At 41.1% G+C, this 24,563-nt stretch overlaps 1 protein-coding gene across 1 annotated transcript in view; it reads right to left on the bottom strand.

Annotated features, from left to right (window-relative positions):
- The window catches only part of LOC136844871 (uncharacterized), a 92,370-nt gene that overhangs the window by 38,684 nt on the left and 29,123 nt on the right, over window positions 1-24,563 (bottom strand). The window contains exons 2-3 of the mRNA XM_067114133.1: window positions 22,851-22,947; window positions 15,401-15,606 (exon numbers count right to left, since the gene is read on the bottom strand). Coding sequence (XP_066970234.1) covers window positions 15,401-15,606; window positions 22,851-22,947 — 303 coding nt within the window. The remainder of the gene's footprint in view (window positions 1-15,400; window positions 15,607-22,850; window positions 22,948-24,563) is intronic.

The following is a 24,563-nucleotide window of genomic DNA, read 5'->3' as shown; positions in this document are numbered from 1 at the left end:
GGATAAAGGTTTGCATGAGGCTCCTGGTTGTACAATCAGGACACTCAGATTGAGGAAAAAGATGTGGATGTTTGAGGAAACATGGGATATGATAAAAAAGAGAGGTGACGCAAAATTGAGGAGTAAGATGCATTTTATTAATGATGATTTTGAATTAGCAAGAACTAAGTACTTGAGTTTGGATTCAGCAGTTAAAAAGACTAACTATGAGAGATAAAAGAAGATCTGTTAATGAAAAGGTTGTGGAAACTGAAAAATTAATGAATAAAAATGATGGTCAGAGTCAAAGAATAGCACATAGAGCAGTTGGAAAGATGAGTGGCAGTGCTGGTAAGTGTAAGGATATACTAGTCAAAGACAGTGGCGATTCTAGGGGCCAGGGGCCATGGCCCCCCAGTTTTTGGCTGGCCCCAGCTTGGCCCCAGTTTTTGTTTCCATATCCTAATTCTAAATAAGCTTAGTTTAGGCATATATAATAATATAATATAATATATAATATAAATATATACCTTATAAATTATACAGTATACTATATATACACTCAAATATCCCATCCTATCACAATAACTAGACGTAATCACAAAAAAAAAAAAATTGTAACGTTGCTAGATTAAAATTATTGGAATTTTTTTACACCTCCGTCCTCCTCGCCCGCTTGTGTGTGTGTGACGCTTAATCAGACGCGTATGTTTCACGTCCATGTATGATGTGATGATGTGATCAGTACATGTAGTCTGTTTCTGTGAGACTGTGAGCCGGTCAAGTCAGTTTTTACCCGATTAGTGTCTTATTGAGTGTCTAAAGCATAATTATTTGTGCATAAGTGCATTTGAGCATAAGTGGTATTCATTATTTCGTCTCATACAAAGTGGGAGTAGACTAGTGGCTATGAGATATTCGATCTTTATGTACAGTATGTGGGTGTTTCACATAAGAACCTGGATACGAAAATAGAGTAAAAAAATAATTATACGAAATCTTAGAAAAAAGAATGAGAAGAATCTGACAGGCGGGTGTAAAGTAGCAAACAATGTACACTAATTTTTTGTTATATGATGTAGGTCTATATCCCAACTCAAGTTTTAACCCTTCAACCCAGTGTTAACCTTTTCACAAACAGATCTGACAAAAGCCAAATATAAATATTGTCGTTAGCCATATTTGAAAGAAAATAACTAAATAGGCCAAAAATACAAGTAGCTGGTGAGTCAGGTGACAATTAACCCCATTTTATTTTTACATAGAAAACCCTTCCTATAATAATAAAAATCGTCTAATTGTATCATAATTTTTGTGATTCGTGAATGTTGGCAGTGATAGTGTAGGCCTATATGTGCATATATTTATTATACTGTATACATATTATTACACACACACACACACACACACACACACACACAGACACACACACATATATATATATATATGTGTGCGTGTGTGGGTGTGTGTGTGTGTGTGTGTATGTGTGTGTGTGACAGTGTGTGTGTGTGCGTGCTGTCATCATCTTCCAAATTAGTCGGCAAAACATAAATTTTATCACATTTTTCTGTGGTGACAGGTGTGTTGTGTTAATTGTGAATTACGTGTGATTATTTAATTTAATTTTTTTTTCAGAACTTACTATCACAGATAATTTTATTGTACTATAGACAATCATGGATAAATTTGTAATTAAAAACGCAGTGAATGTGATGCACCATTGACAGTAAACCTTGAATCTGATAAACCTGCTAAGAAGTCAGGGAGACTGTGATCGTGAAAGTATTGGCAATCCTGCAAGATCAAGTTCACATGATCATCCAACAAAGAAACAGAAAAAGGAAGATTCTGCACCAGCTGACATTTCTCAATCTGCTTCTGAGAATCCTATTCAGGCACGCTTAAAAGAGTATCCAAGGCATAGTGAAGGAAAGTCTCATGCTTTCGGTCTTTTGTGGGGCTTGGTTGACAAATATGAATGGGCTGAATATTCTAAAGAACGAGATGCAATGTTCTGTTTTGCATGCAGGCACTTTGCTCCACCAACATATGGCAATGCAGATGAAGCATTCATAAAGAGTGGCTTTAGACGATGGAAGAAAGCACATGGAAAAGATGGTGCCATCGAAAAGCACATTTCCTCACAGTGCCACAAACTTTTGTATTGCATGGGCGGACTATCAACGAAATAAAGCTGATAAAACATCAATTGCTCAGTGTATAAGTGAGGCATACCAGAAGAAAGTTCGTGAAAATCGTCATTACATAAAGACATTAGGTGAAATAATCCTGTTGACTGTAACACAAGACATTTCGCAGAGAGGACATAGAGAAGGTGATGATGAACTGAATCCAGGAAATGTTCGTAAGATTCTCAGATTCACTGCTAAACGTGATCCTATTATAGCTGATAGAGTAGAAAGTGGTCCAAAAATGAAAAATACACTTGTTCTGCAATACAGAATGAGATGATTGACACACTTGCATGTATGGTGAAGGAAGAAATTGCAGAAAAAGTTAGGTCATGTCATTACTTTTCTGTTCAAGCTGATGAAGCCAAGGATGTTAGTAAGGCAGAGCAGTTGGCATTAGTTATTAGATTTTATGATGAAATAGCAAAATTGTATTCAGGAGTGCTTCATTTCTTTCACTCAGATGGACTTGTTGATGCTGCCTCTATCACAGATATTATTTTGAAGAGTTTGGATAAACTGGGGTTGGATTACAAATCTTCTCTTGTAGGATTAGATTTGATGGGGCATCAGTGATGAGTGGAGGGATTAGTGGTGTTCAGAAACGAATTCTTGATAAAGCTCCTTTTGCATATTATATACACTGCTATGGACACAGGCTCAATTTAGTGTTGATAAATGTTGCAAAGTATGTACCCCAAGCTGCTGAATTCTTTAGTTTGCTTGAAGAACTCTATATCTTTGCTAGTAACTCGGTAGTTCATGAGAAATTCATTTTGATACAGCGTGAAATGTTGCCTGAAGAACAAGTACGAACTGCAGCATCTCAGTGACACAAGGTGGTGGTGTCGGGCCACCTCGTGTGAAAATGCTCTACTCCGTCTGGAATGCATAATGAGACTTTTGAAGGAAATTTCTGAAGATGACATTGGTGCCCGAGCTGTATCCGCTCGCGGTTTGCTTGCCCAGATTGATGCAGAGTTTGTTTTTATTGCAATTTTTCACAGATATTCTTGGAAAAGTTAATAAAGTGTCTACACAGCTACAGGATAAACAAGCAGACCTAGGAAAAGCAGCAAATCTAATTTCGTCACTCCATGAACATTTAGTTAATGTCATAACTCTGACTTGAATGACCATTACTCTGAGAAGGTTAATGAACTCTGCAGGAAATGCTGCATTACACCAACAACAACAAGAAAACGGGTAAAGAAACCTCAAAGCTTGATGGATTTATCGTGTTTGAAACAAGTGGTCAAGGATCTTCTGTTCCATGTCATGTGCAAACATCAGGATTTTCTATGAAGTCCTAGACTGCTTAATTAGTGAATTAGACCGTCGTTTCTCCAAAGAGTCAAATGCAATTTTCTGTGGTATTTCAGCTCTCTGTCCTGGAGGACAGACATTCTTGTTAGAAGAAGACTTGAAGGCATATGCAATGGCATACTCGGTCAGTCAAAATGATTTACAATATGAGATCCCTCTGGTGAAGAAATTACTCACGCTAAAGAGCCAATACAGCCTACATCCATTACACAATTCCTGTCATTCCTTAGTCCTTATAAGGCTGCATTTGACTGTTTGTACAAACTATTGTTAATATCTGTCACTCTTCCTGTTACCAGTGTTTTGCTTGTGAGAGAAGTTTTTCAAAAATGAAATTAGTGAAAACATTTCTCAGAAATTCCATGACCAGTGCTAGATTGAGTAATATCGCATTACTGTCCATTGAAAGTGCAACTTGCGAGGGAATTGATTTAGACTGTTTTGTTGATGAATTTTATAGCCGGCATGATAATTAGAATTAAGCTGCACTAAATAACGCACTATACTCTACTTCACCTCAGGAAAGGGAAACTAGCCCTGTTGGCAACACTGCATTACTTCATGCATGCTTGCATGGGGTTTTAATATCAACATAATATTTACATTACATTCATAACTCATGATTCATTTTTGTTTTGAAGATAGTTTTTATGAATTTTTGAAGTAGGCTACTTAGGTTTGTCCTTTCAACATAATTATGTAGAAAGTAAAGTGGTTGCCTAGCAACGGTGTTACCAGCAGGGTGATTTTCACTTTCCTGAGGTGAACTCTACTCGACTATACTAGCCTATATGAAAATCATGTCATTCCCACAGCATGCCATTGCATGATTGCTCATGCCTTGTGTCTCAGTATTTTTATCTAGATTACATACGTTGTTGTTGAGGTCATAGTTTTATTGTTGATATAGTCATATAGGCCAATAGCGATATAGTCACTCATAACATTTTGTGGACCTATTATGCTGTACATAAGTGCTATGCAATTATAGGTGCAGTCACGTTAAAAAGTCTGACCAAGGGTCAGGTTGTCAATCCAAGAACTTAGTAAAATCAAACACCAAAATAATTTCCTTTATTTGTAGTTTATAATGAAAAATGGTTAATTATAAGGATTCACAGATGATTTATAGTAATAAAAAGTACTGAAATGTCAAGCAAATCACTGTTTGTTAAGTGACACGCTTTACAGTTTGCCAATGGAGATTTTCTCTGCTATTTCATTATTGTGTATGAAGGGCAGTCAAAACTCTTATCCCGGACTTACAAACATTATTAAATTTTACAAGACAATTGTCAATTGGCCATATTATTTAACTACTGCATACCGGTATCAAAACAGACATCTATCCCACCATATAGTTTCCTCATATCGAAAAATTCAAGGAATACATGCTATATTCAGGTGTCCAACTGTACATTGGAGAAACATTGCCATATTTTTTGATTTTGTTAAAATATATTGCAAGAAATACATATATATTTTTTTTTAAATAATTTAATAACCTCCATTATCATAATGTTTGTGTAGGCATACATGTATATGTTTTACAAATGCAAGTTATGAAAGTAATTTATATTGGCCCTGAAGTGGCCCCCCCACTTTCAGAGTCCTAGAATCGCCACTGGTCAAAGATAAGGAGCCCACCCCCCAAAAGGAAGAGGATATACCCCTACTCAGGAAGATTCAAATATTGATGAAGATGAGATCAGGCTGGAAGTAGTTAAAGCAATAAAAGTTAAAGAATTATAAGGCACCAGGAGATGATGGTTTATTCCCGGAAATGTTTAAAGTGGAGGAGGATATATTGGTATTTGTCTTGAAGATATTATTCAATGGTATATGGGTGACAGAGATAATACCATCAGGTTGGAAGAATGGTGTGATCAATAAAGTTCCAAAGAAAGGAGATCTGAGTAGGTGCGGTAATTGGACGGAATCACTTTGTTACTTATAGCCTTGAAAATTTTCAATAGAATACGGTTGAATAGGTTGGAGACAGTAATTGATGGTATTCTGACGGATGAACAGCAAGGTTTTAGAGTCACTTGTAGCCTTGAAAATTTTCAATAGAATACTGTTGAATAGGCTGGAGACAGTAATTGATGGTACTCTGAGGGATGAACAGGAAGGTTTTAGAGTCACTTGTAGCCTTGAAAATTTTCAATAGAATACTGTTGAATAGGTTGGAGACAGTAATTGATGGTACTCTGAGGGATGAACAGGAAAGTTTTAGAAAGGGGCAAGGTTGCAGAGATGTGATCTTCATAGTTGAGTATTTAATGCAGCAAGCTAATAAAATGAAAACTCTGTTAAGTCTTTGTTTTACTGATTTTGAAAAGGCCTTTGACAGTATTTCAGGACAGACTGTGGGAAAAATCATGAGGCATTATGGAATACCAGAAAAGTTTGTGAGGGTTATTATGAACATTCATGAGGGCACATCTTGTAAAGTAGTGGTTGATGGTTGTTTGAGTGATCCATTTGAAGTTAAGTCTGGTGTGATTCAAGATGGCACTCTGTCTCCTCTGTTGTTTGTACAGATCGTAGATTACATTATGAAACGGGTTACAAGAGAAAAGGATGCAGGTACACTCTGGGGAGAAAATGAGAAACTTCTTGACTTAGATTATGCTGAGGATATAGTTTTGAGCTGCGAGGGACCAGAAGAGATGCAGTGTGTGTTGGATTAACTAGTGAGTGAAGGTCAAAAGATTGGTTTAGTTATTAATAATGGAAAAACTGAAATTGTGAATATGAATATTGAAAACGCACAGGATTGTCTAACTGAAGGCATGGTTGAAAAGCAAGTGGATAAGTTTAAAGATTTAGGTACTTATCCAAATAAGGATGGTTCTCTGAGCAAAAGGTTTATGGATTAAAAAATGCTCATCAAACAATGGGAATGTTTAAAAATATTTGGAATACAGTAATATCTCAAACTTGCGTGATTCGAGTTGCGCAAATACAGACACACGAACTTTTCATTGGAACCTAACTAACTGTTGTACATGAGTTTTTCAGACACGCCAACATTTGTGAATACTGAGAAACCCTGCAAAAGTGTTTATGTTTAATTTTTTATGTAATTTATAAGTTTTCAAGCTTTTATGTGTAAATTAAATAACATTAAATAATATAAATAATAATTTTCTATCTCTCTCTTTCTTACTGAGATGAAAGAATTTTTATGGTACATGTATATGTTTATTTGTTTTGTAATGATAAATAAATTTTTACCTAATAATAAGTACTAATTTTCAAATATTAATAAGATAAATAAGATTAAATAATAATTAATAATAATGACTAATTACAAAATTCGTATGTGATACATATTTTGAACAAACAAATATCTTTCCCTCATCTTTTGTACCTTATTGAATAGAATCTTAAGGCATAGCTGTTATATCCAGTTATGTCTGTTTTACATGACAAGAATGGGAGTGTTGCTGATTTGCAGGCCAAAGGATTCTCTCTCTCTCTCTCGTAGTTAGTGCAACCTACGTGTTACTGGTTCTCTCTGTGTCTTTACCTGTACAGCAGATAATTTTAAACTGATCTAATTTTACCTGTACCGTCTATGAACTGTAAATACACCATTCTAAAACAGAAACATAGAGCATTTCAAAACAAAGAGAAGAGACAGAATAAAGAAGTTTTTATAAACAAGGTTGAGAAGACTTCTAAAACTATATCGGTGAAATGGGGAGAGAGAGAGAAATAGTATAGTAATCTTCACACACTATATTTTTACGTCAACCATTTATTTCTTTTTTTAAGGGTAATGTACAGTATTAAGCTGACTTTTAAACAAAATTATAGTAACTTTAATTTCATTTAAAAGTTAGTTTAATACTTTGGGAGCATGATTAGGGTCATATTTAGTGTTTAAATTCTAAAAATGAGCATTTATTAGCATTTTCAGAGACCATGTCAAACTTGCGCAGAAATTCGCCTTGCGCGAGGGGGTCTAGAACCTAACCTAGCATAAGCTTGGGGTATGACTGTAATAGCAATTTTTCTGTGCATACAAAAATCAAAATTTATAAGGTAATGGTTAGGAGTATTTTGATTTATGGGCATGAGTCTTGGTACAGTACAGTGACTTCGGATAAGTTTTTAGTACTTGAAAATAAGGCACCCAGAAGAATATATAAATTTGCATAATAAAATTTCTTATCTGGATACTTACCTACTGTTAAATTGGCTTATACAGGCAGTCCCCAGTTAACAGCGGGGTTCCATTTCTGTGGGTGTGATGATAATCGAAAATTGCCGCTAACTGAAAATCAGCGATTTCGGTGCTTTTCGGCGATTTTCAGGGCATATCGGCGGCGAAAAGCACCGATTTTCGGTTATCGGCACCTCTGTTAGGTATGTATCAGCACCAATACCCAATTATTGGCGCCGATAAGCGGAAATTGGCAATTTTCGGCGCCAAAAATTGCCAATTTTCGTCGCTAGACAAACGGCACAAAACCGGATCGCGATTAACCGAGCCCGCCGTTAACCGGGGACTGCCTGTATCTCCTGCACCAATAGACGAGTAGGCATTCAAACAAAAAGAAGATCGCTTGGCTGACCTGGAAAACTGTCTGGTTTACATTTCTCCGCCAGGTGTGTTCGAACATTTTAAGCTCTAGTCAGAATTGTCCTTGACAGCCCACTAAGATGTGGGAAGGCTGGGTGAGATGTCAATTTAACAGTACATAAGTATCCAAATAAGGAATTTTATGATGAAAATTTATATTATTTGGGATGAACCATACCTACTGTTAAATTAGCTGATTCCCCCATTGAGAAAAGGATGGTGGGCAGTGCAGCTAGACAAAATTATGCTTAGCCAAGTGAGCTAAGAGCTTCTTGTATAACAACTAAAAACATTCTTACCTGATCTGGAATCCTCTCTGGGTAATACTGCTGCCAAGGTGGATTCCATTCAGGGGCAAGGCCCTCATGTGTGTAAAACTAAGAGTAGCCTGGCACAGAAAAACGCTTCTTCTTCAGCCAGCATGGAAGAAGCTGCTTGATTGGACCCCTGTGCCTGGGTCTGAAAGCCCCCAAATCCAAACGACAGTCAATAAACAACAAATACCTATGATACAAAGGTATGCTCCTGTGTAACAAAAGTACAGGCAGTCCCCAGGGTAACGATAGGTCCGGCTTACAATGTTCCATGGTTACAACACTTTTCAAATATATTCATCAGAAATTATTTACCAGTTCACGACACATGTTCCGGGGTTACGACGCTGATCCGTCTGAAGAAACATGGCTACAAAACAGCAGAATAATCAAAATTTGGAGTTTTTGTTCTATGAAAAAACTTAATAAAAATGCAGTTTATATAGTTTTCAATACACCCAAAGCATTTAAAGTAAGGTTTTCTTAGGATTTTTGACAATTTTCAATGATTTTTCGGCTTACAACGCAGCACAGGAACAGAACCCCCGTCATAAACCAGGGACTGCCTGTACCATCATGCTCCCCACAAACCAAAACCAGGATAAAATAAAGAACCTAAAAGGTAGCTCTTTCTTTTGGTTCAGAAAAAGACTTTACCTGCTACTACTAGTGGGCTAAGGGCTTTACAGTTTTCAAATGTGATTTCTTCATCTTTACGATAATGAGCAGCAAAAGCCGAACTGCACTCCACTGTGCCATATTAATTACATCTTCAAGTGACAAATTTTTCAGAAAACTATAAACTGTAGCAACTGCCCTCTAACTATGAATATTTAACTTCAATAAAGGTAAAAGATTTGGAGATAACTCTTCATGAGGCATTTTTATCAAATGGATCGTGTCAATGGGGATTAACCCACTTACAAGACAGAGCCCTCTACCTGAATCATATCAATGGGGGCTATCCCTCTTACATGACAGAGCTAGGTAATAATAATAAACTACAAGGAGCTAATAACCAAACCCGACCACCTGACCACACCTAACCTTGTTAGTGATACGAGATGAAAGAGAGAGTATCTCCAACACTCTCTTCCAGCCGACCGTAAAAACACAACCACGCATTAAAAAAACAACTAAATAGTTAGACTAAAAAGGATTAGCTTCAGCTCCTTGACCCAGCACCAATCAGCTGGATACGTAAGCTCCTAGAGAGAAGCACTTCTCATATGTAACATTTTAACATCTCTCAAATAATGAGAAGCAAACACTGAGTTACATCTCCAGTACGTAGAGTCCACAGTAGACTGGAGAGACCAAGACTTGTGAAAAGCCAGAGAAGTAGCTATGGCTCTCACCTCATGGGCATTCACTCTCAGGAGCTGTAAGTGCTCGTCCTTGCAAGAAAGATGCGCCTCCTTGATAACATCTCTAATGAAGAAAGCCTGGGCGTTCTTAGAAATAGTTCTTGAAGGATCCTTGACTGAGCACCAAAGACTTTCAGTATTGCCCCCGAGCTGTTTCTTTCTCTCCAGATAACATCTAAGGCTTCTTACTGGACAGAGAGTGTGCTCCAGCTCTTGTCCTGATATCGTGGAGAGTCCTTTGACCTCAAAACTCCTAGGCCAAGGTTTGGAAGGGTTCTCATTCTTTGCTAAAAAGAGGGGCTTAAAGGAGCAGATTGCAGAGTCCTTTTAAAGCCGACAGAACCTTCCAAAGCCTGTAATTTGCTCAATCTTTTAGCAGATGCAAGAGCAAAAGAAACAACGATTTCCTGGTTAGATCCCTGAAAGAGGCAGATCAAGGAGGCTCAAATTTATCGGACATCAAGAATTTTAAGACCACATCCAAATTCCAGCTGGGAGGTCTAGGGGACTTGTTTTTAGACGTTTCGAAAGACCTTATAAGGTCATGAAGGTCCTTATTTTCAGAGATGTTAAGACCTCTGTGTCTAAAAACTGAGGAAAGCATGCTTCTATAACCCTTGATGGTGGAAACCGCTAGATTACACTGTTCCCTTAGATAAATAAGGAAATCTGCTATATCCATTACAGAGGTACTGGAAGAGGACACTTTCTGAGCTCGGCACCATCTCCTAAAGACTTCCCACACCGACTGGTAGAGGCGCAAGGTAGAGGATCTTCTGGCTCTGGCGATAGCCTCGCAGCCTTGCGCTGAAAATCCCTTCGCTCTAACCAGTCCTTCGACAGTCTGAAGGCAGTTAGGTTGAGAGCAGGGGAGGTTCTTGTGATATCTGTCGAAGTGGGGCTGTTTGAGAAGATCGCTCCTGAGAGGGAGCGACCTGGGAAAGTCTATCATCCATTCCAGTACCTCTGTGAACCAGTCTCGAGATGGCCAAAAGGGAGCGATCAGGGTGAGTTTGGTGCCCTTTGAGGAAGCGAACTTTCTTATCACCTCCCTAGAATCTTGAACGGGGAAAGGCATACCCGTCTAGACCTTCCCAATTTAGGAGAAGGCCGTCTATCGCTACTGCTCTGGGGTCCGAGATAGGGGAGCAGTAGTTCTCCAATCTCTTGTTCCAATGTGTGGCAAAGAGGTCGATATTGGGTCTCCCCCAAAGGAACCACAGCCTTTCGCAAATCTCTGGATGTAGAGACCATTCCGTGGGAAGCACCTGGTCTTTCCTGCTGAGCAGGTCCGCTCTCACATTCCTTTCTCCCTGAACAAACCTGGTGAGGGAGAATGATGTTCTCTCCTCCGCCCACATCAGAAGGCTCCTTGCTGCAACGTAAAGGGAGAAGGAGTGAGTCCCCTTGCTTTCTGATATAAGCCAGGGCTGTGGTGTTGTCGGAATTTACAAGCACTACCGACCCCTTGACTAGCCATTCAAGCGGACGAGTGCTAGATGTATGGCTACTAGTTCCTTCTTGTTGATGTGCCAGGACCTCTGTTCTGCTTCCCAGGTGCCTGACACTTCTTCCGAGCCTAGTGTTGCTCCCCCAACCCGACTCCGATGCGTCTGAAAACAACACTCAGGCGAGGGTTCGGCGGTTGAAGAGGATTCCTCACCCAGTTTCTGGGGTCTAACCACCAACGGAGATGTTCTTTTACTTGGTCCGAAATCAGAAAGGAGTCTGACAACTCTTGGGACTTCCGATCCCAAGACTCGCTCAGGAAGAACTGCAGAGGTCTTAAGTGCAGCCTTCCTAGAGAAACGAACTGTTCCAGCGAGGAAATGGTCCCCAGCAGACTCATCCATTCCCTCGCAGAACATCTGTCTTTCTCTAGAAAGTCTGTCACCTTTTGAAGGCAGCGTTCCCTTCTTTCCAGGGATGGAAACGCTTGAAAACCCCGAGAATCCATCAGAATCCCCAGGTAGACAATTTCCTGCTGAGGAATCATCTGGGACTTCTCGAGGTTTACTAAAAGTCCTAGAGACTGTACCAGACTTAAGGTGCGAGATAGGTCCTCCAGACAACGGCTTCTTGATTGGACCGAATCAGCCAATCGTCGAGATACAAGGAAATCCTTACCCTTCTAAATGTAACCAATAAGCCACATTCTTGAGAATGGTCGTGAACACTTGGGGGGCTGTGGAAAGTCCGAAGCACAGAGCCCTGAACTGGAAGGTTCTTCCATTTACCATGAACCTTAGGAACTTCCTGGAGGAGGGATGGATGGGTACGTGGAAGTATGCATCCTGAAGGTCCAGGGACACCATCCAATCTCCTTGACGAAGAGACGACAGAACAGAGGACGTCGTCTCCATCGAGAACTTCTTCTTGATGACATACGCGTTCAGGGAGCTCACATCCAACACCGGTCTCCACCTCCCCGAAGTTTTTGGCACTAGAAAAAGCCGATTGTAAAACCCCGGGGAATGAAGATCTTGAACAGGTTCTATGGCAGCCTTTGCTAGCATTTGATCGACAGCTAGCAGAAGGGCTTGCCTTCGCACAGGATCCTTGTATCTCGCCGATAACTCCCTTGGAGTTGTTGTCAAGGGAGGTTTCGAGTTGAAGGGAATGAGGTAACCCTTCCTCAGGATAGAGAGGGACCATTCGTCCGCCCCCTTTTGTGCCCAGGCTTCGGCGAAGTTCAGAAGTCTGGCACCCACAGGCGTCTGGAGGACTTGTTTCTCACTTGGACTTCCTGGTTGGGAGTCCTGAAGGTCTTGCTCTTCTTTCAGGCCTACGCCTCCTGATAGACCTGGATCCTCAAAAGGGCTCCTGAAAGGGGGCCTTCTCCTTCTTTGCAAGGGGAGCTGCAGGTCTCATCCTTTTAGAAGATTGCGCCAGCAGATCCTGAGACGCTTTCTCCGACAACGAACGAGACACTTCTTTAACCGTCTCCTGCGGGAAAAGATGGCTTGACAGAGGAACGTATAAGAGGGAGGACCTCTGGAGAGGAGAAACCGATTTGGAGAGAAAACCACTGAATACGGATCTCTTCTTAAGTAAGCCAGTACCAAAAAGGGAAGCGATCTCCATACAGCCGTCCTTGACAGCCTTGTCTAAGCAAGACAAAACGCTGCCGAGGTCCTCCATGCTGACCAAGTCCTCTTCGAGACACTTCTTCACTAAGGCCCCTAGAGACCAGTCCATGAAGTTAAATACTTCAAGAACACGGAAAAGGCCCTTGAGGAAATGATCCAACTCTCATAAACCCCAAGAAGCCTTGGCGAATTAGCGAGAGCCTTCTCAAGAATCCACCAAAGAGGAGAAGTCTGAACCAGCCGATGAGGGGAGAGCCAACCCCATCGGTTCCTTCGTCTCGTACCACATTCCCGCTCTGCCTGAAAGCCTGGAGGAGGCAAGGAGAAGACTGTCTTGCGGCATCCTTCTTGAAGAGAGCCACTCACGAAGCCCTTAAGCGCCTTCTTCATCGAAATAGTCGGACGATCTTAACCAAGGAGGACGACTTAGAGGCCTTGGTGCTCGAAAGCATGGAGCCAGGAGAAGGAGGAGAAGCAGGTTTGAGGGATTCTCCATACTCCTGAACAAGCAAAGCTGTTAACCTCTTGTAATCCGAAACACTGACATCCTTGGGGGATTCGTCCTCCGAAAAAACTTCCAGGCCTGCAGGAGGAGGAGAACGTTTGGAAGATGAAGGGCACTTGCCAGAAGAAGAGCGCCTAGAAGGAGAGGAGCCTTTGTCCACTGAAGAGCGTCGATCCGGGGAAAAACGCCTGCTAGAAGACTGGCGCCTGACAGGAGAAGAGGCTCGAATGGTAGAGGAGCCCTTAGAGAGAGGAGCCTACCAGAAGGGAGGAGGCTGGGGAGGAGCGTTTCACGAGAGTATCTCCAACGGGGCTTGCGTGAAGAGCGTTTCACTGAGAGAGATCATCTCCAACAGGAGAAGACCGATGACAACGAGGGCGCGAGCGCCTGGGAGGAGAGACGCTATCAGCCGATGAAGAGCGCCTAGGAGAGAAGCGCCTGCAAGGAGAGGAGCGCCTGCTACTGGAGGGGCGCTTAACTGGAGAAGAGCGCTTCACAGAGTAAGGAATTCTATTAGGAGAACGTAGTCCAGGCGAAGATCGCTTGCAAACAGAAGGAAACTTGCTGGGAGAAAGGTGTTTCTTGGAGGACTTGACAGGCAGAGAGACATCCTTCCTACGAGAAGAGCTCTTGGTCAAAGAGCTAGCAAGCGCAGCGAGCTGAGCCTGGAGGCCAACCAGGATCTGCTTGGTGGACTCCTGACCCCCCGAAGAAGAGGAGGGAGATCTTCGAGTTCTCTTCTTCGCAACGGGAGAACCCTCAGGGAAGCGTTCAGGGCTGGAATCCAATGCGTCTCCTCTCGGGGCCTTCCAAGTCCTCTTCAAAGGGCGCGACTCCTCCGCCGAACTCCAACCATGCTTGGGCGAAGAGGAAGCAGAAGACGAGAAACACTTCTTCAAGATCCCTTTCCTACAGCGATCTAAGGCAGCCTGGGATGCGTCAACAGGCGCTGCCGAAGGGACGCCTGACCGTTGGGAATGCTCTTCATCCCCCTTGCGGCTGTCGACATTCCTCCTCCACCGGGTCTGGGAGTTTGGAAGAGGTCTAGGTCTAGGAGCGATGCGGAGCCGGTCAGACGCCCCCTCCACTACACTGGGGACACTACACACATCACTATCACTTTTTTCCTTTCTTCTCCTCCAAAACCACGCATCTGCAACTGCATCTTGCGGATCGTGGCTTTCATGGCAGCCATCTCCGACTTACCTAATCCGCAGGTTCGACGAAGGGTGAAGGAGCTGAAACAACAGGAGTGACAGTCGAATCTGGAAGAGTGTTAGGTTCTAATTCTACTTCTTTAGAAAGAGACCTACTCGAGCTCTAGAAGAAGCCTTCCTAACTCTATCCTTCTCCAGCTTGCGTACATAAGAGCTCAAAGCCTTCCATTCCAGATCAGTGAGATTCTCACATTCAACACAAGTGTTATCAATCGAGCAATCATTCCCCCTACACCTCGAACACACAGTATGAGGATCTACGAAGCTTTGGTAGTCTCACCTTACAATCAGACTTAACACACACACGAAACACTGGTGCAACACTCTGATCAGACATTCTTACAGAAAATCCAAAGCCAAAATCAAAATCAAACCACAAAAGCGTATGCCAAGCCAAAGATCCAATACATCACAAAAGGTCAGTCCAAAATAATCCTCAGCAAGCTTAAAAATGAAAATCTAAGCAGGAGGAACCAACAACAGATGTTGCGGAACCAGCGACAGAGAAAATCTGATTAGAAAACGGGAATGGTTCCTATTCCCGCAACCCAGCGGCGGGTATGGTAAATCACCTGACCTACCGCGAAATTTGAATTTCTGTCGGGAACGTCGGAGACTATAGCTAAGTATATATCTGACGGGTAAGTTGCATGTATAAAAAAATTAATTGCTTAGGACATCTGAGGTACTCTGGCCTTGTAGGGAATGTGCCCATCTGTACCTTCTTGTCGAGTTCAAGATTCAGACACTGGTTGTCTTGTTGTGAGTGAGACATAATGAAAGGGAAAAATGGTCTTTGTATTAGGCTGAACCCTACCAGTGCTACTATGAAGACTTGTGAAGGTGAAGCTGTAGCCAAATATTCCGGATTGTTTGTTCTTAGACGGTCAATATACATCAGAGCCAGAATGAGCGAGCACGGAGTAACACACGCATCATAACACACAGATGATGCATAGCGCATATCTAGCCGATCGAGCCCATCCTGACGACACAACTCGCTGAACTTCTCCACTGATAAGCCTGAAAATATTTAAAAGGATATGCTATACTGAAGTGTAACATTTATACTCCGTAAACCATAATTATGCTATGCATACAATTTACATACAAGAAAACAATTATAATTTCAACAACATACTATGTTAAAATAAAAAAAAACTCCTTAAATCTACAAATATTAACAACACTGAAGGACTACAACCCATATAAAAACCAAAAACATACATTCTTCAATTCAGGAACTATCATCACACAAATAACTACCCTTCAAATGATATCCTACAAAAAAAAAAAAAGTGCTAACCATATGTGTGAAATGACCAAAATATTTCACTTTAAAAAGCAAAAGCAATATATGATTAGAAGCTGGGGAAGCAGGTAGTATTTTCCTTCTCTTCACCCCTTTATAGGTCTCTTCAACTTAGCCCATATCTTCTTCAATCTCTCTTTTTGTATTCTCTTTTGTCTCTTCAGTAACACAAAGATTATAAATCTCTTGTTGTCTTCTTTTTGTCTCTTCAGTAACATAAAGATTATAAAAGTACAGAACGTACAGTAATTAACTTAACTTTGTTTGTTCAATTAAGGATATGGTTATCTTCAATTACCACCTTTAAGGAGTAGCTATCTATAGCTAATGATTAACACACAGTTTAGCCTTGTTCTTTTCCTATTTTAATGACAAAAAATTTAGCAGTTATTTTCAACATTCAAAAACATATAGATAAAACATAAACAACAAAAACTCTCTATATGAATAATTAAGTAAATCATTGGTGGGGGGGGGTCCCGCTATTAAGTGTATGACACAGACTGGGCTTTTGAGATGAGAATTCACGTGTACTCAGAGTTGGGTTCTAAGGAACTGGACTAAACACTCTTTAATTCACAATGCATGTATCTGAAAGTGCAAAGTGACACCATCAGTTCATAGGAATCCATTTTTTATTTGCCATCTAAAGTTTTCCTTCCAGAAATTAATAAAAAGAATTTACTAAGTTGTGACAGGAAATAACTGGATCAGAAGCAGTGCAGTTATTAAATGTTGCAAACATGAAACTAATTGATTTGTACCAATACAATATTCAAGAAATTTGCAACACCAAAAATTGAGAAAATCCTCATCAAGATTGGTTGATCAGCCATGATTGTAATTTTCTTAGTAATTTCAGTGACAAACCAAAGCACTAAGGGACCTGCACTTCAATATATATTGTGGGTATTCAGTATTGCGGATTCTTCTTCAACATAGACTTTTGGATAACTGAAGAAAGTTAATTCATGTGATACAGTCTTATTGAGACTTTTGGATACCTGAAGATCATCGCTTAATGTGTGCAGTTTTATTGCCCGTACCAGTAAATTTCCAGAAGCTAAACCGACTAATCAGAGATACACTGATATGGTTTTCCCCTAGTTTTTTCATCTCTCTTTTTTTATATCAGCCGGATGAGGTTGTTTTTAAACATACTGAACAAAGAGCTTTGTTATTCCATTAGATCAATGTGGATGGGATGGAATGGAATATAAAATTTAGGCCAAACCCCAAGCACTGGGGCCTATGTGGTCATTCAGTGCTGACAGGGAAATTGAAAGTATGACAAGGAAATTGAGAGTAAAAATGTTTGAAAGGTGTAACAGGAGGAAAACCTTGCAGTTGCACTATGAAACAATATTGTTAGGAGAGGGTGGGAAGTAAAAAGAAAGAAGAGAACATGAATGGGAGTGTAGTATAAGGAATGACAAGTGTTGCAGTTAGGAGCTGAAGGGGCAATGCAAAAAACCTCAAGTAATGCCTACAATGCACTGCATGAGGTACACTGATGGAAACGAAACCCGTCCCCTGCAGGAATAAGATCAATGTGGTTGAGGTAGCTCTAAACTGAGTTTTTTTTACCAAGGCGCATTTGCACTCAATCGCAGGGGTGCCCTTTTAGCTCAGAAAAGTTTCCTGCTAGCTGATTGGTTGCAAGTATTTTGTCTGAATAGCATCATTGTTTTCAAATAATTACCAAGTAATGTGAATCGAAACTTATTTACTAACCTAAATTTCTCCCTTAGATATATGTTTTGTCAATAAATAATGTTAACAAATAAAGAGCTTACAAAGTATTGTGATGGTAAGTCTAAATTTAATAACAACACCCGCTCAAGTCAACGACAGGAGCTTGTTTTCGGATGCACACTGCATAATTTGTTTACTTTTCACATATTTTAACAATTGGGATAAATTACACTAAGCATAAGAAAAACATGTTATAAACTTTCTTTGAATACCAAAATCTACTAAAAAAAGAAAACATGGAATTAATAAAACTCGCTATTGGTGAAAACTTCCGGGAAGGTAAAAGGAACAGCCTGTGGCGGCCTGGCAGGAAAACCAGCTGATTGTCATTACAGCATTTTCCTGATTTATGTCATTGCAGCTTTTTCCTGATTTATGTACGTGTTGAAATCAGTGTTATGTTATTGAGATTACTTTAATGGCTATGTCTGCAATTAAATAGTTTCTATGCTTCTTTTTGAAGTTGCACACTAATAAAAATATATTTTGCAGAAATTAACAACTTACTCTTTCATATAAGTTACAGCAGACAATGCCAGATAAGAAAACCTTTTATTTTCTTCTTTTGTGTTCTGTTCAGGACATATATAAGGTTAACACGAGTTTCTGTGGATATTTTGAGAAGTAAAAGACTATGTGTCTGAGTAGAAAATGTACTATACACATATACATTTTAAGGATTAGTAGGCTATAGGCGTTTACTGTCAAATACCGAGGCAGGGATGGAAGGGTTGTAACTCGGTGAAATTATGAATTCGTTTAATTGTGATTTTTATGCAATTTATGGAACAATACAGTACCCTCAAACTGAAAATAGTGCTATTAATAGAATCTATACCTTTATGACAAAATTAGCAAACCCTTTCTATATGGACTTACATCATAGGCCTACGTACGCCTAGCCTAACTTATATCAAGTATCAGCTACTGTTTACTGTTACTCCTTACCTTAAAGAGTTAAGCAAAATTTACTGCAATTGTCAAAAAATGGTGTAAGACACACAGACATAGGCTAGCCTAGTTTGAAATGTGTGCAAGAAATAAAGCCATAATAAGGGAAGTACATTATTATTATGTTAAAGAAAAAATAGCCTCTTCATATTTATCATCATATTTATCATAATGATATAACAAAAGCATTCAGCACAAAAGCCTATAAAAGATGATATGTATCTGAAAAGTTTTCTTGCCCATCAACATTTGCTGGCATGTGGATACCATATGAATAAGTAGGCCTACCTATCTAGGTAATTTTATCTAAATTTTTTTCTAAAGCCACAGGCTGTTCCTTTCACCTCCCCGGAAGTTTTCACCAATAGCGAGTTTTATTAATTCCATGTTTTTCATAGATTCCTGGTATTCAAAGAAAGTTTATAATAATATGTTTTCCTTATGCTTAGTGTAATTTATCCCAATTGGTGTTAAAATATGTGAAAAGTAAACAAATTATGCAGCGTGCATCCGAAAACAAGCTCCTGTCGTTGACTTCAGCGGGTGTTATTAAATTTAGACTTACCATCACAATACTTTATAATATCTTTATTTGTTAACATTATTTTTTGACAAAACATATAGCGAGGGAAAAATTTAGGTTAGTAAATAAGTTTCGATTCACATTACTTGGTAATTATTTGAAAACAATGATGCTATTCAGACAAAACACTTGTAACCAATCAGCTAGCAGGAAACTTTTCTGAGCTAAAAGGGCACCCCTGCGAGTGAGTGCACATGCGCCTTGGTAATAAAAACTGAGTATAGTTGGGATGATTACTGCCTGATGAATGAGCCAATAAGGTGTGCCTCCACCACCCTCTTCCAATAGGGTGTCCAAGAAAAGATGCATTTCTTGAGGGGAAGACCTCAGAGGAGCTCCTACCAAAAGCTTCCTGTCACTCAAGCCACCAAGCATGGTCCTCTCGGATCTCTCAACCTTTGATGAACATGCTGAGGAGGAGGGTCACTTAGGGTTCATGGGTGGCCAAGGTGCTTCAGTTGCCACCATGAGTACAAGTGGAGATGCCTGCATGGAACATGTTTCTCCAATGAAAGGTGGCCAAGAACAACCTTCCAAAGCTGAGCTAGTTGTTCCTGTTAGGGCAGGTATTGCACTACTACCTTCATGAGTTTACTCACGTAAGAGCCTAACCAAAGACTCTTCTGCGGTGTCTACGAGCTTACCCAGGTATTGCTCCTGTCAGGAAGGGGAATCAACCTTCTGGTTTACCATGGTCCCTAGCTCATAGCAAATAAGAGGAGACAGTCCCCATTCTGGAGCAACTGTGCCTTGCAAGACAAATTGAAACCATGAACAACACCCAGGTGAACAAATGGGGCTGTCACCTGTCCAAAGCACAAGACTTTGGACTGGTAGACAGTCCTGTTGCAGACTAGGCAGAGGTACTTTTGAGAGTTCTGATGGGCAGGTACCTCAAAGTATGCATCCTTCTTGTCCACTGACAGCATAAAATCGCCCGGGGAGAGGTGAAAGACTGGTCTCCAGCAACTAGTTACCTTCTCCACTTGGAAAGGGGAACTGTAAAACCCAGGAGGCCATTCCTTTATGACTCCTAGACCGCCTATCTTCATCATTGCCTCCACCAACAGGGGTAGAGATTTTCACGAGTCCAGAAAATAAGTCTGGGACTATGCCAGCATATGAGAGGGGGGCAGGGACAGTGGTCCTTGAAGGGAATCTGGTAGCCATTCCACGAACTGTACCTGCCCAGGGCTACATTCTGCCTCTGCCACATTACACAACAACTCTTCAGGCATTCTGAACTCATGACAGCTGAGGAGGAAACTACTAGCCTCCAGTATCCTCCTTTCTTCTTCCCCTTCCTAGCCATGGATGATAGATGGGGTGAAAGGATTGGTAAGTATCCTTGTCCCTTCTCAAGGATGAGGACTGGGAAGTATCCCTGTCCCTTCTCAAGGATGAAGACTGGGCTACTGGTCTGTGTTTAGGAGGAACAGACTTCCTCCCTAACCCAGACACTGAAGGCTTGGTTGCACCCAAATTGAGAGAGACAGTAGTCTTAGAAACCACAGGGAGTTCGAAAGAACTTGCATGGAGGGTCAGAGTCTCGGGACTTGACCTTTTCTTCACTACTGCCTCCACATTACTTTTCAAGAAGAGAACTATAAGCCCATTACTGGCTGTTCCAGAGTGTAAGATTGCTCTCCACCAAAACTTGCCTAAAAAACAGAGACAAGACCATATCTCCTAAGGGCAATGTTCATGCTCTGGTGTGAGGAAAGTTAATGCCTTTCCTCCCAAAATTACCTCATAAACTTTGTCTTCTCATCTCGTATCAGCAAAGTCTGCCAATGTGTTCAACCTCAGGTTGAGCCACGAAGCAACCTGCAGAGAAACCATGGCAATGAACTCCATGGCCGACAACTCTCATGCTAAGTAGTAGTACCTACCTGTCAGAGTCTCTCAAGGGGAAATCATTCATTAGCCTGCAGTCTGACAAGTCCAAGTGTGGGGGAGTTGTCTAATAAGTCCTCTGGTATTTCAACTTTGGGGGAAGATGCTTGCTTAATCTGCTGGACAGCATGAACTGTCTGACCTGGAGATCAGACCATTAACTTGGCCCTAAAAATACCAAAAGCAAGATGGAACCATGGCAACTAACCAACAGTCTTGCTTGAGGAACATAGCTGCAGGTGAGCTCAATAAAAGATCAGGACTAATTACGGACTCCATAAGCCCATTACACTCAAATATGAGCTGGATAATCTCTCAGAAGCCCTGCTCCAACTTGGTTTTTTGAGGTACTGTACTGGAGAAGAAGGGCTGTCCAGTCCAATCAGATCCTCACCAGCCTATTCAGTATCCAAAGGTGACAGGCAAAACACCAAGAACTGTGTAAGACCCATACTTGGAACAGCATCCTGAGCTCATGCTGACCAACCCATACAACTACCTATAGTAAGTGAGGCTGAACTGATGAAGGGTGGAGGTAAGCAGGCAAATGTACATGTACTGGCCCTAGGGCCAGTGGCTGAGCAGGATGTAGCATGGTTGGGTGTGCGTGGGTCATCCCAGTACAGTACTAGCACATAGCAAGAAGGGAACTGCCACGTTCAAAACCACTGGCTGAGAAGCCCCACCCTAAGGGCTGGGGCCCCAGCAAGCAAGCAGGTAGTGCTGGCTCAACCAGATGCATTTCTGGCAAAAGACATTTGGAATATCCAGGAGCAGTTCTTTTGTCAAGATGGAGCAAACTGTGACAGGGTACTGAGTATGCTTAGTGAGGCTCATGCCAGCCCAGCCAATAGCTGATCAGTCACCCATGGGTGTCTGTGAGCTGCCGCCTGCAGGACTAAGAAAGCTGCTCACTCAAAGCCCTATAGGACTTCTTGTGTGTGGCTCTCTTGGAATTGCCTTTTTTCTTTCTGCAGGAGTAGGATGAAGACAACATGGATCAGGAGGAGGACGAGGTGGAACGATAGTGCTTGCACTCTTCTCCTTCCTAGCTCCAGTCTTGCTCTCCTCAAAAAATTAAAGGCTGGTTGAGGCAGAAAGTCAGGACGTATGTGTTACGTTCCTGCTAGGGGAGGGCTTGGCCTGGGTTCCCAACTCACTGACTGAGGAGAGCTATGGTAGGCACCCTCCCTTCCAAACAAAACCCACACCCACACCCTCCTCCCAGACTGAGAAGCAGTACAGGAAGAAGGTAGGGAAGAGGAATAGCAAAAGTGGGAAGATAAACCTAGAGGGGTTCAGTAGAGTCAAAATGGTAGTATTCCTTTCCTGGGAGACTAGCAAATGCTTTCTATCCTTCTTCCTACTAAACTTCTCCCACTGTGAGGGAGGTAAACCAACACACTCCTTTCATGGGGTGGGGCAAGTACAAGATTTGCCCCTACAAGCACAATACCTGTGTGGGTCAGTATCAACAGGGGGCACGAACTGTCTACACAAATGCTCATAGCCTCCACAACACCTTCATACTTTTTTCTCTCTGATGATATAAAAGACAAAAACTGACAAAGAAGCAATTATTCAAAAGACAATCACCTCCCATATCCATCAGTTGAAGCTTGTTAACAATTTCAACAACCATCCCCAACTCGTGCTGGAGGATACACCTACATAAAAAGTATTAATTTGAATATCCTTAGGAACAATCATGTTATTTTGGAATAACTACACATCAAGTAGTATTAATATATCAAAATTCTTTTAACTCACCTGTAAAAGGCAACGATGGACGGTCAGTTGACGGCAACTTTCCATAATAGAGTGTTTTACGAATGCGCTCTGCATACTCTATGTACTCAGGCAGAAACTGGAAAAGAAAAGCGAACAATAGTTTAACCAAAAAATTATGTTAAACATTAGTATTGTAAAACACTGTACTAAGAAAACATATGGATATTAAATTTAAACTTGTTGGATGCCAATGGTACATAGAACATGTTTGGTACAATGGTAAATTTTCTATAGAGAAAAACCAAGAGTATTCCGTGTGTGTGGATCAGTAAATAGCAAGTGGTTCAATACTGCATCATTACCAGCTTCAACTTTTTTGCACTGGCTTTCTTTCCTCATGCCATACAACAATTAAACTTCTCCCTACTACAATTTTTGCCCATTATTTTTAAATGAATCCTTCAACACTAGCTTACTAGTCCGACTAAATAACCTTAAACCTTCACCAATGTTACATGAACTCCAAACAAGGGTCTGTAGCATTTAAGAAATGATATTTTAATAATAAAATAAAGTTTGTTCATACTTACCTGGCAGATATATATATATAGCTGCATTCTCCGAAGTCCGACAGAATTTCAAAAAACTCATGGCACACGCAGTGGGGCCAGGTGGTTAGTACCCATTCCCGCCGCTGGGAGGCGGGTATCAGGAACCATTCCCGTTTTCTGTTCAGATTTTCTAGTGCCACTGTCTCCTGAGGGGAGGAGGGTGGGCACTATGATTATATATATCTGCCAGGTAAGTATGAACAAACTTTATTTTATTATTAAAATATCATTTTGATCATGAGACTTACCTGTCAGATATATATATAGCTGAATCCCACCATTGGAGGTGGGAAGAGACAGAATAGGATTTAGGAAACAAATATATGTAGGCGATTGACGCCTTGGTTCCTTACCTGTTAGCATAGCTGACTTCATGATACTGTCACCCAAGCCTGCTTCTGCTTTACTAGAGTCTCCAGCAAGGTAGTGACCTATATAGCTGGTGAGTTCTAGATGATCTGTCCACGGGGGCGTGACCACAATGGGACTAGATCATAAGACCATACTGTGAGGGCAAAAGGAGCAACGACCAACCACCTGACCGAGCCTATCTAAGTAATAAAACTTAGTATAAGCTAAAGACTGGGATGTCCACCTCCGGTGGCTAACCCAACAACCATAAAAACACAAAATCAAGATTAAAAAATACTTCCTAACCTCTAAAGGATAGGAAGAGTATTGCTCTCTGCCTCCAAGCATGCGGAAACGTATGGTCCTAGCGAGTCGCAGTTTTCGTATGTCGTCTTCACGTCCCGCAAGAAATGTGAAGCGAACACCGAATCGTTAGCCAGAAGGTGGTACCCAGAAGATCGCTAAGGGACATGTTCTTCTGGAAAGCCACGAGGTCGCGATAGCTCTCACTAAGTGAGCCTTGACTTTCAGGAGTCTCATGTCGCTGTCTTGGCAGGTAGAATGAGCCTCCTGACCGTTATACTTCTTAAAAAGAATGTCAGAGCATTCTTGGACATCGGAAAGTCCGGCCTTTGACAGAAGACCACAAATTGTCCGACGGGCCTCTGCCTCCTTTCGTCCTAAGAAGAAATTGAGAGCCCTGACAGGGAACAGGACTCTCTCTTATTCTTGCCAAGAATTTCTGCTATATCCTTGATCTCAAAACTCTTGGGCCAAGGGGTAGAAGGGT

This window comes from Macrobrachium rosenbergii, chromosome 13 (genome assembly GCF_040412425.1).
Source record: "Macrobrachium rosenbergii isolate ZJJX-2024 chromosome 13, ASM4041242v1, whole genome shotgun sequence".
Lineage (NCBI taxonomy): Eukaryota > Metazoa > Arthropoda > Malacostraca > Decapoda > Palaemonidae > Macrobrachium > Macrobrachium rosenbergii.
This window is presented reverse-complemented; position numbering and strand designations above follow the sequence as displayed.